Raw genomic sequence first — 16,933 nt, forward strand, 5'->3', positions numbered from 1 at the left:
GGCAAGTTGTGATGTTTATTTATAAAAATTAGAACTTAAGCCTCAACTGGTTTTCAATATGTATTTTCTCATATAACACAGGTAATATAAACCTCACTAATGCTCGGTGGCAACAGTCACAGTTTGCATGTTGCAGGTTTGCAAGATTTAGTGATGTGCAGGATGAGAATCCATTATAAGGACCATAGAACGGGATTTAGCATTCCTGAACTTAGTGTAAAATAATAATTAAAAAAATCCATAAATGGAGTCAGGTTCAATTCACTAGGGTGAAGCTGATAATGAGATCTTCAGTCATCTTCTTGGTCTTCTGGTTTATTTTGTCTCCTTTATGAGGAACTTTTATTTCAGAACAGTTCCTTCAGTGTTTTATTTGACTTTTTATGATGTCAGATGTGATCCGGCCAGATGACAGACAAATTTACATGATGACTCTTTGTAAGCTTGTTTCAACCAGTTCAAGGTGGTGAGCTGATAAAAGATGTTTCCATACTGGCATGTTTTCTTATTTTATGAGTACTCCTGTGTTTCTAACAAAATGATAGTATGTTTACAAAAGCAAATATTAGTATGCCATAAAAGATGCATATTTTCTCTATTTCTTACCTGTTACTCTGTTTTTCAGAATTCAATCCGTCACAACCTGTCTCTGCACAGCAAGTTCATCAGAGTGCAGAATGAGGGAACAGGGAAGAGTTCCTGGTGGATGCTCAATCCTGAAGGAGGAAAGAGTGGCAAATCTCCTAGGAGGCGAGCAGCGTCCATGGATAACAACAGCAAGTTTGCCAAGAGCAGAGGCAGAGCTGCCAAGAAAAAAGCAGCCCTTCAGTCTGGTCAAGAGGGAAATGGTGACAGCCCTGGATCACAATTCTCAAAGTGGCCTGCAAGTCCCAGCTCTCACAGTAACGATGACTTTGATAACTGGAGTACATTTCGACCTAGAACTAGCTCTAATGCTAGTACAATTAGTGGAAGACTTTCTCCTATTTTGCCGGAGCAAGATGATCTTGGAGATGGGGATGTGCACTCCGTGGTATACCCATCATCAGCCACCAAAATGACTTCTACTCTACCCAGCCTTTCAGAGATGAGTAATTCTGAGAACATGGAAAATCTTTTGGATAATCTTAATCTCTTGTCACCTAATACATCAATGACTGTGTCAACCCAGTCTTCATCTGCTACCCTGATGCAGCAAACACCAGGTTACTCATTTGCGTCCTCAACCACAAGTATAGGCTCACCAAATCCAGACTACAGGAAATTTACTTATGCTCAAGCTAGCATGAACTCTTTGTCCCAGATTCCTATGCAGACTCTCCAAGACAGTAAATCAAGCTATGGATCGATGAGCCAATATAACTATCCTGGACTTTTGAAGGAGTTACTGACTTCCGATTCTCCACCGCACAATGATATCTTGGCATCAGTAGACACTGGTGTTTCCCAGGCTGGTGGCAGGGTGCTGGGCCAAAGTGTGCTGATGGTCACTAACTCGGTCATGCCAACTTATGGCAGCCAACCACCCCACAACAAAATGATGAACCCTAATGCCCGCCCTCACCAAGGACATAACCAGCCAACACCTGCAGTTAATGGCCGTGCCTTGTCACACACAGTGAACACCATGTCTCACACTTCAGGTCTAAATCGCTTGTCAACAGTGAAGACTTCGTTACAAGTGCCTATGAGTCACCCGATGCAGATGAATGCTATGAATCCGTATGCCCCCGTTAACAGTTGCAACGGCTACGGAAGGGTGGGAATTGTTTCCCTCCACCAGGAGAAGCTTCCCAGTGACTTAGATGACATGTTAATTGAACGGTTGGATTGTGACATGGAGTCGATTATCCGTAATGACCTTATGGATGGAGAAACATTAGATTTTAACTTTGACAGTGTATTGCCTAACCAAAGTTTTCAGCACAGCGTAAAGACAACCACACACAGTTGGGTGTCAGGCTAGGATGTAGTAGGAGGTAAGCTGTGCTTTTTCTGATAAATCTGCAAAAGAGCTAAAGGGAAAAAAGATGTGAAAATGCTTAAAATCTAGGAGGTCTTCTGTGTTGGCATGTGAACTGCCTCTATAACAGTCAGTCACTTTCCAGTCCTTTGTTAGTTTGAAAATCAGGTTTCCACTGGTGCATTATGATTGTTGTGTACCAACTTCTGTTACTTCTTGTGGAGCACTTATGTTTTGTCATTGATGTTTTAAACAAAAAACTTGCTGGTAACTAGCCAGTAATGAATAATTTTTTTCCCCCTGTTTAAGGTATCTTAAATATAGTTTGAGCATATTTTAATAGATTTAATCTTCTAGTGTGAATGTTAATTTGTTCTTTTTGTTGTTTTTTCTTTCTTCCTAGGCTATGGTTAAATTCTCCAGACTTGTCTGACAGCAGGAACTGAGAAAAGCAGTACAAAGATGTCCTTCACCTTTCTTTTTAATTTTCTTGACAAAGCTGTGCACATGCACTGACTTTTTTTGGGGGTCTTTTTTTTTCTTTTTTCTTCCTTTCGTCAGAGTTGGCAGCAGAGAGAGTGTTTTCCTGTACAGGATGTTTGCCCAAGGTTTGCAGGTTATGTGCTGCTGTAGATAAGAACTGTGCCATTGGAAATTTCATTACTCTGAAGTGCCAAATTCACTACACCATATAATCACAGCAAAGACTCTTACTTACATCATGTCGTGCTTTCGGTTTTGTACAGTGTGATCTATAGAAGAAGAATTGTTTTCTAAGACTATCTGTTTTGGTCCAAGAAAAATTTATAAACTTTTGTAAGAATACTGTGATGATCTCATGCCCTAAGTGAGTTTAACCTTTGTTGATGTTACCTGTGTTTTGATGAATTGAGATAACTGTGGACTTGCCTTGCAGCAGTATGAACTACATTATTTTACTCAAAATTGCCACACATTTCATATGGGAATAGAATAGCCTGTTAAATATGATCCTACTAAACTCATTGACTTTTCAAGGCAAACAGTAGGTTAAATGCCATTTGGTAAGTTATCTGTATTCGTGTAAATTTATGCAAGAATATATTTCATTGTCAGACTAATGACTTTATTGTTGGGCTTAAGATAATTTTTGGAATACTTTCCAAGCTATTTTTCTTATAATTAAAATCTACTTTTGTTACATAGGCAACTTAAAAAAAAATAAATCTGAGATCTGGCAGCATTCATAACCTCTCAATTTTGTACAGTATTTTAACTGGATTAAGTACATGTTTTTATAAATTTCCATAGCACTTGGGAGTGCTAATAAAGAAAAAGCTTAATAAGGATCTTGAATACAAAACATTTCTGTTTTGACATCCCTTTTTTTGTTGTGTGATGTATAAATATAGACAACTTTATGTTTAGAAAGTATTTAATCAGTTTTATATATGCAGTTTTAGAAATGTCATCTGCTTTTATTATCATTTTCACTCTGACTACCACAAAGTGTTAAGTATTCATTGTTAAGATGCTTGTACAATGCTTCACATTTATATTTATTTCATGGAGGTCTCATAATGTTTGTGCACTCAAGAGCAGGACCTTTTTGTGGAAAATTCATAATTGTAGTAAAATTAATGAAAAAATTGTCATTTGTCATAATTAGCACTAGTTTTGGGGTTCATCAGTGTTTCTGTTGTAAAGTAGTACATTTGAAGAGGAAGGAATGCTACCTTTGAGTGGGAGGCTAAAATTTCCGTGACACCTTATTGCAAGACAAAACATTATGTTGTCTTTTTTTTTTTTTTAATAAGAAAGATAAAGTAAGTGGCAAACTTATACAAATGCATGAGCTTTAGAGTAGGGGAAAGCATTAATGAGAGAGATCTTGTTTCTGTGGAAAAACTTGTTCTTGTTGGAGTAGGCACACCGACAGCTACCAGAGCATTTTCAGGAGTGGGTCTTGGAATACGACTTCTGATTTTTTGTAATTGCACGATGCAGTTTTTATGGATGTGTGGATAACAGGCCTCACCTGTCTTTTCACTGGTTGCTACACAACATTTGTGTTATAGAAATCCTTGGAGCTTTTTTATGCGCTGACAGGATGAACAGCTTTTGTGCTAGGACTGGCTTTTATGAAGGGGAGAATCAAATATTTTTACACTGAATTTTCTTTTGTCTAAATGGCTCATAACTGGAAAACATTCTAATTGAAATTTATCTTCCCTATAGTGATCGTGTATGGTGCAGAAAGAAACAGGATGTGCCAAGTAAATGAAGTTTAGTAACAAGCTATATATTTAATGATCCTGTTATGACTTTCCTAGGGCTCTGCAATGTATTTATTGATGTGCTAGCATTTAGTTCCCTGCTGGGCTTAAATCACTACTAATTACAGCTGGTCCTACTTTTTTAGATATACTGTTATGGTTGTCAGCAGTTCCAGAGGCTGATGTTAAGCTGTCTTGTGATACAGGATCTCCCCCAGCGTGAAATCAGTCTTTGAACTTGCTTTGAGCAAAATCAAATGTTCTTAGTACCAAAGCCTCAATGAAGCCCCCTGCTTTTACAGGCAAATATCTCTAGTAGGATCTTCGCTATCAAATTCATTATCTCTGAAATGTGATAGTAAGTACTGGCAGTGGAGCAAGTAAAAGTCTCACATTTAGGTTTCTGAAGATCCTTCTTTCTGCTGCGTGTGCAAAAATGTTTGCTCCCAAATAGGCACTGATACACATAGGCCAAAGTAGTCGTAAAATTCGCATCTGCATGCAAAGAAAGCAGTACTCTATGGGGATGCAACTGAACATGCTACATTTAACAATATACCTCCTTTTTATTATTAACTGCTACTGTATAACTTCCTGTAAACATATATTTTATTCATTTCCTTTTATAACTATGAATAACATAAATGTAGCCGTTCCTTAATTACAACAGTCTGTAGGAAGCCCTTTTAATTATTGTGAGAAAACAGTTGTAGGTAATCAGAGGTTTGGATGTGTGATCCATTTTTTTTTTTTTTGGTGGTGCCATTCTATTATTTTGCAATTGTAATTCTGGAATACTGTGAAGTTTGGTGAAGGAGCATGTTGTCTGCCTTGAAAACAAACATTATGTGACCTCTAGTAATAAATCCTTTTTCAGTAAAAGTACCAAGTTTCTGGAGTAATTGTCAGAATTGTTGTAAATGATTGATTTGTGAATTGTGCAGATGATCTTACCTATGCAGCCTTGTTTTTGACTTTTCTCTGGTTTGTACTGTTATTAAAAGTTTATTGTATTATAGAGCTGTTCAGATATTTTAAATATAAAGATGTATGGTTTCCATAATATAGCTATATGATATATGTTTAGGTAGTAGATGCATTAATTGGAAAGCTCTGCTTTGATAAACTGACAGTTTGCCTACACTTATAAGCAAAAATCGTATTGCTTATTATTGGCTTAAATCAACAGAGCATCCCTGAGAAGTTAAAATTGGACCAATTATAAAACAGTATAAAATTTGCACTTGTTAAACCACTGGATGTATGTTAGTACTTTTTTATTTTTTTACTGATTTGAAATTCCTATTTTCATTATGAAATTGCTAGAATTCTTAATTTATGACTGATTTTAAATAAGGTATTCTCATTATTATTATTATTATTATTATTATGGTAATCATAATGTAAGATGCAGCATGGTTTATGCAAGCAAAAAGCAAATTATTCGACATTAAAACTGGCCTCTTTTTTGAAGGTGTTCCACAAACCAGCAATATTATGAAAGATTGGCATGTACATACTGCTAGTTCTATTTGTGAGTGGTGTGACAGCTCTTCAACGCTTCACTGCTCTGACTTAGTCACATTGCAAAATTAAAATTCATATGTGGATATTTTCAGAAAAAGTGCCTGATGTACTTCTACAGACACATGAGAACAATCCCTGACAATTTGTTGTATAAAGCCATAAATGTATATAAATTATGTTTAAAAGGTTTTGTGTCCTTTCTTGTATACAGAGAATGAGATTTGTACCAGTATTCTACTTGTGATTAGTAATCCTTCTACTCAGACTTTGTTGTAATCACTTTCCTTACCATGTAATCTTTTTAATGATGATGATCCCATTTGGACAATCCTGATGGCATTAGCAATTTTATACAGAAAAATACCTCATGGTACCAAGTTTTGCCTGGTGAGATGATAACATATTAATGAGCAAACACTAACTGCAGAATAGTTAACAAATTTTCCATTACTTGGTATAAAGGAATTTTTCTCTTTTGGCATTGCTTCTGGAACTGGAACTGTAGCAGGTACAGGAATCTAACAGGGCTGTGTTACCAGTGTTCTATCACAACCTAGTGTGCTAAAAGTAACTTGTTTACAAGTCTTTGAGACTAAACGCAAGAAGAATCCATGCCTAACTCCTAGGGCTCTTGAGATCTTTGTGTAGAGATGTGTCATTTGTTACTGGAAGCTGCATTAGGTGGCATCAGACCATGTTGCCAATGCTTCAACAAACGTAGTTCAGAGAAAATTACAAAAAAGTCCTGAAATCCTTTCAGAATGGGTATTTGTAAGTATAAGCTCTTAATAAAATTGCTATGACATGAGATGGTAATTAGTGTATCAGAATGTTATGTAATACATTATTAAAGAAGAAAAAAAAGGGATGCTAACATCCATCAAACCACAGGAAAGAATTAGGCTTTGAGTGCAAATTATATGTTAGAACCTAATGCTATTAAATGCGGGAGAGAGTCAGCTCTGGAGCGAGATTTTTCTCTTCCCTCTACTCCCCCTGTTAAAGCAAGGCAGTCCACAAAGCCCTCTTGGCCCTCTTTGCCCTGGTTTTCACCTCTTGCCTTCCTCTGCCTCTCCTGAAGTATGTACCTTTTCTCAGAGTATGTGTTTTCTTTGTCAAACATTTGTGATACGTAGGCCAACTTGCATGGTGCCGCTCCTTTGGCAGCCATGCTTTATGCTGTGGCAGTGGGAGCACTGCTGATGTGAGTAGAGAGAGCAGGAATGTCTAATTTTTCTATTTTTTTTTTAATTTAGATTGTATTTCAAAACAGAGCTGGAAGAAAGGATGAGAGGCTGCCAAAACAGACAGCCAATAACACCCACGCCACAGTTGTCTTGTGAGGCCCAGATTCCTGCTTGCCTGCAGGTGGGGAGGGAGAGTGGTGGCAGAAAGCAGGCTTTAAGTGAATTGCTGGCAAAAAAAGCCAGTTTGATCTTAAAGTGAGCAGAGATAGACCTAAAGAGCATGAAAGAACGCATTGCACATAAAAATAGAAATTTTTAAAGATAGCTAAAAAAATAATTTCTACTTGTACTTTGCAGTTCCATCTTTATTTTAGCTTCGCCCTTCTTTCTTCAGCACACATTTTGGAAGTGTTTTTTCATGTTAGGGGAAGCTGAGGATATCTTCCCTGACATTTTGAAAAGGCTGACTTCTGGAATGAGAGGGTTGTAACATCTAAAGAGACTCTATTTGGGTGTTCGTGAAGCTGTTGTTGGAAAGGATGCACATTTAATTGGTACATGACTAGTTACTGCTGCCAGGAGAGATAGTCAAAGCTTGTCTCTTGGGAAGGGACTGGCTAGCAATTTATGCCAATCTGGCAACAAGGGATTTGAATTTGCTGATCAAGCACAGAAACCTCAAAGCATACTTGTGCTCTGAGTGAGTTCTATGTCATGGTAATAAATATGTTTTTGTGCAGAAACATCAACTACTATGTCATGCCAATTGATAATCCAATTAAAACTACAAATGACATTAAATCTTGCAGCCATTTATTGTGCAGCTGGTGTGCAAAGATGTGGTTTGTGAAGATCCTTAGAAGGAATAACTTGCAGTGATCAGAGCTGGGGTCATGCCCAGTGCTGGATTGCATGCAAATCTCTGTTTGTTACCTGGTGATGTTTTGCTTTGGGTTGTTCTGGCATGTGCCAATATGATAGCTAAAATGAGGAGGCAGGGACAGCGCCTCATCTTATTTTATATTTTTCTACTTGCTGTTGGACCCTGGGGCATTCAGAAATTTTGCATGTATTTTTTGCAAGTAAACTTCTTGTGTGGGTGTTTATCGCTGAGGTGATGGGAAAATGGATGAGGGCTTCGGGCAGTACAACTGGAGGAGCATTACAGGAAGCTTCTGATGGGTATAATAGGGCTGTAGAGTGAAGAAGCAGACAAAGAGTTTGTTCATAACTTGGAACTTCAACATTTTACATCCTTCCTGTCTGCTCCTCTACAGTTGCTCATGCCACCCTTAAATGAAGAGGTCTTTCCATGCAAGATGAGTGAATGTTGGCCTCTTCTCCTAAGTAACAAGAAGAAAGAGGAAATGGCCTCAAGTTGCCCCAGGGAAGGCTTAGATTGGTTATTAGGAAAAATTTCTTCACTAAACGGGTTGACAAGCATTGGAACAGGCTGTCCAGGGAAGTGGTTGAGTCATCATCCTGGGAAGTATTTAAAAGTTGTGTAGATGAGTCACTCAGGGACATGGTTTAGTGGTGGACTTTGCAATGCTGGGTTAATGGTTGGGCTTGATGGTCTTAAAGGTCTTTTCCAACCTAAATTACTCTATGATTCTATGGTTACATTTCCTTCTCAGTACCCTAGAGGGACATTGCCTGAGCAGGCAACTACCCAGCCCTTGCACAAGAGTTTTAGAATTTTTTCAGAGAATTGTGTTTGGCAGGAATGTCTAAATTGTTTCTGAAATATTCAATCAACTTCAATCAAGTGAGAAGAGCTAATGGAAAAGCCCATTATAGAAATGTATGTGCATTGGAAAAGGGGATGTGTGAGAGATTCTGGGATGACAACGCACATTAAGTGGTTGCTTCGAAGGCCGAAGAACCTCTCGGGGGTAAGGGCTAAAGCAGCAAATAAAAGAGCTTCCTTTCTGTTGGATTTTGAAGTGTCCAGTAACAGCCACAGATGCCACAAAATCCTGGCCTGAATTGTTGCTTGAGTGTTTTTGACCAGGTGAAAACAAGTGATGAGCTGTGAAACTCAGTGAGAACTGGAGTTTCATTTCAGGAGTCCAAATAAGTTACCACTTCCTGCTCCTCCCTCTCTTCCTCCTGCACCCCACCAATTTACAGCACTTGAGAGGAGTGCTCCTGTTTGGGTTTTGTATTTTCTTTTTAAAATATCTTTCCACTCTGCTCAGAAGAGTTGGACTAGGCAAGGCCCTGTGCCCTCCTTTTATCTCCAATGCCAATGGCTGAGCTGTGCTAGGGTAGTTCTTTACCTCTTCCTTCCTCAGCCCATACAACAGATCTCTCAATTTAACACCCAAATGAGCCCCAAAGCCAAAGTTGATTCACTCAGTGGATAACACCAGGAGCCCTTTGAGGTGGGAAGTTTTGTCTGCTGTGACTCTTCTGCTGGGAGGCTTCTGAATTGAAAATAACCTGGGATGACAGGGGAGGCCCTGGGAAAGGGACTTATCTTGGAGCCATTCAGTTGTTCCACTACTGGCCCTGTCTCACCCAGCCTCAGTGTCCTTTAACTCTTACATCCTTGTTGATCTTCAAAGCAAGGCTTTCTGAAGAGGGCTTTCTGAGTAGGGTTTCCATGTCCTGTTCTGCCACGGGCAAACACTGCTAGTATAAGCACATCTGTCTGGAAGTTTATTTTCGGCAAAAAATAGGAAGTATGGTCCTCTTGCCTACAGTCTCTTTGAGCAGCTGGTTGTCCTCATCTCAGTGGTCCTGGTGTGGTAGGTACAGAATGCCAAGAGCCTGCTGGTGACTGAGAGGAACGCCAGGCAGATGGGGCTAGTATTTACTCCAAAAATAACATTGAATAATAATATAATGATATTGGATATGTTAGACTCCAACACAACTACTAGGTGATCTGTTACTTAAATAGGACTTCATACCAGATAAATTAAGTTAAAAAAATGGTGATGATGGTCTTTGAAAGGGGCGCTAGCACAATCGTAGGAGCTGTGCTTGACTTCCAAGTGGGGTAACTTCAAAGAACATGTGACACAGACTCAGTAGCTGTGTGGAGTGACTGGGGGAAAATGGTAGCCATGTTCCTGCTGGAGGAAGCTGAGCTTCACAAATGTGCCTAAGTCAGCAAGCATGGGAACATGAGTGATCAATGTGACCTGTTTGGATTTTCAGTTGCTTCAGAATTTTCCTCATTTAAGTTCCTCAGACAACTGGGATATAATGGAAGTCCTCAGTGCCTACCCTGATTTAAAGGGTTGATCATCCAAATGTGAGTAATACTTGGCTTTTCCATGCTAGGGAACCTTGCCTTTCCTCAAGGACCTGTGTTGTTCAATGAGTTTGAATAGTCAGCAAAAGCAGTTGATAACCTAAATCACTGAGGGCACAGCTATACAGAGCAGTGAAATGTCAGGATGTGCCAAGAGCTGCGGAAGGGTTTCAGCATGTTTTGTGATGTGTTGATAAACCAGCAGATATGATTAAGTGTTGAAAAATGTGGAATAATGCACAGGGGAGGAGGGAAGAGTGAACTCTGGATGAGGTATTACCACCGTGAGAAAGATCTTGGAGTCATTGAAAGTATTTCTTCTAGATCTCAGCTCACAATTAGCTGTGGACAAAAAACCCCACAGTAGAAATAATAGTAGGACTAGCAGAGTTCATAGCAGAGACTAAATAGGAGAAAGGATGAGGGAGGGTAGGTATAGATGAGTAAAGTGATAGGGGTTTGTAAAATTGTGGATGCTGTGGAGAAGGTGAATAGGAAGTGATTAATCAGTATTTCTTGTGACACAATTGGGGGCACCCAATGAAATGATCAGGCAGCAGGTTTAAAACAAACAAAAGAAAGTGCTTCTTCACATAGTACATAATTAAAATTTGGAACTTGTTGCCATGGGATGTAGTGAAGGCCAAAAGTATAAATGGATTAAAAAAAATGATTATAAAAATTAATACAAGATATGTCCATGCAATTAAATACAGCGGTCCAAATGCGACCCATAGCTCAGGAAGTCTGGAAGCTTGGAGCATATACCAGGGAAGGGATTACTCAGTTTGTGGCCGGTCCCTTGTGCTCTTTTCTCCTATGCATCCACTGCTGGCCACTATCAGTGACTGGACATTGTTGTAGGTGGACCTTTTCATCTGACCTTACAAGAGTTGTCTTCAGAGTCTTAGTTATGCTGGGAATAGGTACAATCAGAAATAGTTGCCTAACACCCGTCCATGAAGAGGTTTCAAACATCCATGTGTCCCTTTCCAATTCTCTGTAAGTGATCATGGATATTGTGTTGGGAGTCTTACTGGATACCTTTCACTGGGAGGCATCAACTGGAATTATGTTCTCACCATAATAAATTATGATGTAACAAATGCAGTATTGCTGGTTAGATTTTTTAAGCTTTTAGGGCAGAAAAAAATGCACAGAAATATGTCAGAGGAAGACAGAGCACGGAGAAACAAAATCTCTGTTCGTCCCAAGCAGCTCTTCTGTAGCAGCTATATGGAAGCTGTGCTCAGGGCAAGGATAAGACAGTGTGTTAGAAATCCCATGCCTCCTCTCACACCCATGACTAAAGCACTGCTTTTTTTTAAATTTTGTTGGCTGATAAGGTGTCTCAGTTTTGGTTTGGCTCCCTGCCAAGTCCCCAGGACCCAGCGAAAAGCCTCCTTCCCCCTACCCCTTCTCCGGCAAAGAGTGAGAGGAAAAAAACTATGAAAAACCCGAAATAGCAGAACCATAGCAAAATATATATATTTACATATATCACAGTTATATACAGTTACAATACTATGTACATATAAAAAGAGAACCCCGAACACCCCTCAAAGGGAAAGGGAACAAGGGACAAAACCAAAAAAAAAACCAAAACAGGAATACCCAATCAATAAAGAACTAGCAAAAGAAAATCTTAATACTCCCCTTGAGAAAACAGAATCGTGCCAAATGCCCCTGCCACTCTCCACCTCCTGGATCAGCAGAAACAACAGGCCCTGCAGGGCCTCAACTCCCAGATGAGCAAGACCAGCCACAGAGACCTGCCGTTCTCAAGTCCACCGGAAAAGAAGAGGGGAGAACCTCCCCTTTCTTTCTTATTTATACACTTACTTACATAAAAAATAGGAGGGAATACCGAGACAGAGGCACTTCCTTGGTTTCGAGCTGGTCACCAAGGAAGGCCTAAAAACCAGACCATTACATAAAGGGTTAAAGTTATTCATGTGGACATGTGAAAGCCTTTCAAAGATACTCAACAGTGATACTGGACAGTGAGCCTAGCAGTACTGGTCTAGAAGGAATGGTGTGTCAGTGGTAGGAGCTTCTCCAGTGCTGATAGCCAGGGTCAGCTAGAAGGGAAATGTGTGTCAAATATAAGTTTTATTGCTTTTTAAATATTTTAATGATGTATAATGGAATTCCAGTGGAGGACAAAACAGCATTTTCTTGCCAGATTGGTAGTTTGAGCTCTTTCCTTTGGATGTTAACAGAATGACACCAGGCTTGTTAACTCACAGTAACTGATTAAGAGATGCTGACCTAAAGGTGAAGGAAAGGTAAATTTCATCCTGCCTGGAGCTTAAATCAGCCCATTATAGGACTTCATGTGAAGAGACACTGAGTAGACATTGCAACTGAGTCTTGAATGCCAGCAGCTATAAATACCATGTGAGAGTGAATTTATGCTGTAGCTCACCAGTCAACATGCAGGAAATCACAGACTTCACTCACGTGTTGAAAATATAATGCTAATGGACTACCGTATGCATTGCAAACGTCACTTTCTTTCCTTAGATCTGTGTCCAAAGCTGCTTCCTCTGTGAAGCTTTGAAATGTGAAGTCTGATCAACACTGACTCTTCTCAAAACATTCAAAAAGAATTTTTAAGAAAGCTGTCACCTCTGTATGTTCTTCTTCAAAACTACTTGGTTATTTTCTCTAAATTTTCACTATTAAAAGAAAATGGAAATATCTAAACCTCCATAAATGCAAACTGTAAGGTGTTTAAATTAACTTAATGTTTGGTACCTCAACTGACTGAAACCTGGGTGTTTTAATATATTTTAAATTGGATAATAGAGAACCATGCATTTTATAAAGCATTGGTTAGGCTTTATTATCAAGCAGATCCATTCTCTCTTCCATCTTTTCTCATCCACCTTCTCTTTGGTGATAGGTTTGGCAATGGTTTAGTGGCACTCAAATCATGTGTGCAATGTCCGAAACTGGGCATCCAGAGTTCCTTCCTGTTTATATTGGCATCTGCTATTATTTAGCAGCTTTTCTTTTGCCTCCTTTGATTAGGAGTGTTCTCAAGGTGTGTAGCACTTTCCAAACATGATGAAAATAATGCTATTTCTGAAAAAACTTGCAACTGACAATTTGTAGTAAGCAATAGTTTTGTATGACCGGTTCTGAAGGCTTCCATGTCTCTCCTCAAAGTTTCCTAGTTTGTCCTGAACCCTGTTTTGACTGCATTAGCCATTAGCAACATTAAGATATGTTAAGGTCATTATGAGAACTTCAGGAAGCTCTCTGCCACCCATTCCAGAAGCTGTGCAGACACTCTGAAGCTATTACAAATGCAAAGTGAAACATGTAAGCCTACTCCCTCTGAATAAACTTAATTTGGAGGTGATTTGTATCAACTTTTTTTTTTTATTAATTTTTCATTTTTTTTTCTTGAACTTCTTTTTTTCCTTTTTTCTTTTTATTTATTTTTTCCCCCTTGTGTGCAATGATGTGGTGCTACTTACACAATCAGTTACTGCAGCTTTGTGGAGAAGTTATGACTTGTTGCACCTTTGGCTGGGTAAAGAGAACACACATCATAGGTGACCCTGACAGCTCCTTTATTCACTGTGTTACTGTGCATCCTCATAACCCGACTGAGGAAGGCCTTATAATTCCATAATTTAAGAGGCAATTACATACCAACATCACAGTTGCCTTTTGCGCATTAGTTAACTGAGTGATGATACAAAGCTGTTTCTGGCAGCCAAGGGGATGAAATCCAGCTGGCAGATCTGCTGGCGCAGGGTCTCAGCCAGCCCTGCACGCTCTGCGTTCCTGGGGCTGCTGTGCTAATTGCTGGAATGCGATTCCTACCCACGGCACAAGGGGAGAACATGAACCCTGGCCAAGAAAGGCTTGCCTAGCCATTTGCCAAGCCCATGGCTGTCCCCAACTCTGAAGGCTGCTCTGCTTAGGTGACTCACTGCTGCATCGCAAGTGCTTCTAGACTGCCCATTGAGAATCCTGAGCCCTCCCTGCATGAAGGGAGCGGTCCTTGTGGGGCTCACAATGGCACTGATTTTCTGGGTTTTTTTTAAGGATTTGGTTTACCCAGTTGGAAAACACTCATCAAAGGCTGGATGTAGGGAGAGTGATCTCTGATTCTGTGTGTTCAGGTTCCTAGAGGCTTTAGTGGTGCAGACATAATAAATTGCGCTCAGCAGCTGCAAGAGCAGACTCTAACTTCAATGACACTGCAAACCATATGAAAACAGCATCTGTGCTTACTTGGGGTGCTTTCTATCTGTTGAAAAGGTGACCCTCTTCTCTAGGGGACTGTCATTTATTTTTAGGGCAGTACTGTTTTAATAATTCCTAAGTGTTACTTTTTTAAGGTTAAGATATATTAACCATATTTGAAAATTATCTACTTATTGCTCAGTTGAGAAAGGATTCTGATATACCAATAGGAACATGTTTAATGACTTATTTTGACTTTTTTTTTTTAAATGCAAGACAAAAACATGTCTCTGATCAGTGAATTTAAATAAAAAAATAGTCTCTATTCCTTCATACTCTTTTAGGTTATAGACAATACTGAAACACATTTCATCTATACATTTGAACAAGGCATATCTTAGTTACTAGGTTTGTGTGGAGAAATAACTGATTTGGTTTCAAGAGGACACAGTCCGAAAGAAATCCAATAATGTGGAGCATAGAGATAAACATACTCCTTGACAGATGATGGAAATCGAGGGGGGAGAGGCTTCTGGGCTGTTTTTTATTACATTTATATGGTCTTCCGCGCTTCGAAGAGATTTATACTCCTATTTATCAGCATTGTATATGGCAGAATGGAGTCCTATTGGGCTGGGTGTTGGAAAAACCTTCTCCAGGAAGTCATCTCTGATTTGCAGCCTTTATGGTCTTTGTTGTGGAAAGGGAAGCAGGGTGGGAAAAGGGAAAACAAAAAATGGATTGAATAGTGTGCTGGCAACCAGTATTATGATCCAAATCTTTCATATTTGATTTTGATGGGTTTAGCAAGAGAGAAGTAAGGGGAAAGAAAACCTAGAGGACAGGAGTTGCAAAAAGGAAGGGAGGTAAATGAAAGGGGATTGGGGAGGAGAGGGGAGGGCCAGGTGGAGAAAGAAATGGCAAAGAGAAGACTCGGTTGCTGCTCAGTGCAGAGCAGAGAGACGGGGAGGAGTTACCAGTCCTTTGAACCAGCGGCTGGGCAGGATGTATCTGGTCTAAGAGTCACTGTGGTGCAGAGCCAGCGAACATTGCTGGGGTGCATGTTCTCGGTCACATGTCCAGGCAGCTTCTCAGCCAATTTGTGCTGTGTGACAGTGTATGCTCTTTCTGCCAAAGCTGATAAAGTAAGTCAAAGCAATGAGCTTAATGGAGATATTGATAGCTGAATGAATACCTATGTAATATTATGGAATGTATTTTAAGTCCTGTATAAAATTAGTAGTCTACACTACATATGGTCTAGACTAGGCCACCAGGCTGCTGGGAACTGTGGACTTTCAGCTCCAGGAGGAGTAGTTAATGGAATTTGTGTGGCTGATCAAGTGTGACCCATAAAATGAACACATTGTCAGTCACTGGGACAGCCTGACACCAGATAGAGCCATTGTCAGTGCAAGCTTGGTAGCAGTGGAATCAAAATGAGGCAGATGGCAATGGAAATGGAGATTTTTCAGAACCAAAAGGAATCTTCAAAAGACAAAATGTTGCCTGAACCCCTAGGGCTACAAGCGGGGATATACCTTGGGCTTCGTTTCCAAGACATCAAATCTGTTCTCAGCTTTTGCTAAATACATCTTTGGTTACTATATCAGCTTCTAAATCTATCACCTATTTGGTCACAGGATTGGGCTGAAGCAGATGAATTTGTGATGTCTAGGCAGGCAGCTTCAAGAAAATGGTGGATGCATGCACACCTGTTGCCAAGGCTATATGCAAGGCTGGTTTTCTGCCCGTCTTTAGGGAAACCAGAAATGGGATTCATCTAGCCAAGTGCTGAGTTTTGAGACAGGGCTATTAGTTGTCTCTGCAAACCAGCAGTCACCTGCAAAAACAAACAGCTGAGACACACCTTTCAGCTCCAGCCAAACCCAACACCATTTGCAACTCCACATGTTAGTGACTGCAGAGACTCAGAGACTCTGGCTACTTGTCCTGATCCTTTTGCTGACCATGCAGGGTGGCTGCTCAAGGAACCGGCTCACAGGGAGCTGATTCAGCCAAAAAATAACTTGCCAGAAAAGAGGTCTTGGAAATTAAGGAGTTAGCAGCTGTGGCTAAGAGATGGAACTATGCTAGGTCAGCATTTCCTCCAAAGCAAGGCCCAGGGAAACCCAGACATTACTCTCAAGCCTAAAAGGCAGGTGTGGGACCCACACCACTGACTGTGCTTGTGAACACAAGTAACAGACAGCACTGGCCAAGCAAGAAAGCTTTCACTTTTGAGAAAGCCCTGAAGGACCATGCTTTAAATATTGTTTTGTTCATGCCAGCTACATTTTTTTTCTCTGCAAAGCCAGGTCCATTTGATTAACAGAACTCTAAACAGTGCTTCTGGCCTAGAACTTTGGAATAATTTCTTCTTTTTGTCCTGTTACAAACCTATTTCAGTTGAAAGTGAGCTGGCTGGAAGATAAACAAATGCTGAAACAGAAACCTTAAAGCTGGAATACGGTTGTGGATTTAGCAACTTAAATTTTCCAACAAATGCAGTAAAGGCCTGTCTGACTTG

The 16,933-nt window shown here is 39.9% G+C and overlaps 1 protein-coding gene across 1 annotated transcript in view; it reads left to right on the forward strand.

Annotated features, from left to right (window-relative positions):
* Window positions 1-6,553, forward strand: part of FOXO1 (forkhead box O1) — a 65,234-nt gene extending 58,681 nt beyond the window's left edge. Inside the window, exons 2-3 of the mRNA XM_029960886.1 lie at window positions 626-1,979; window positions 2,367-6,553. Of these exons, the coding sequence (XP_029816746.1) occupies window positions 626-1,966 (1,341 nt within the window). The 3' untranslated portion in view covers window positions 1,967-1,979; window positions 2,367-6,553. The remainder of the gene's footprint in view (window positions 1-625; window positions 1,980-2,366) is intronic.
* The last annotated feature ends 10,380 nt before the right edge of the window (window positions 6,554-16,933 follow it).

Source organism: Manacus vitellinus, unplaced genomic scaffold, assembly GCF_001715985.3.
Source record: "Manacus vitellinus isolate BGI_N305 unplaced genomic scaffold, ASM171598v3 scaffold_2_pilon, whole genome shotgun sequence".
Lineage (NCBI taxonomy): Eukaryota > Metazoa > Chordata > Aves > Passeriformes > Pipridae > Manacus > Manacus vitellinus.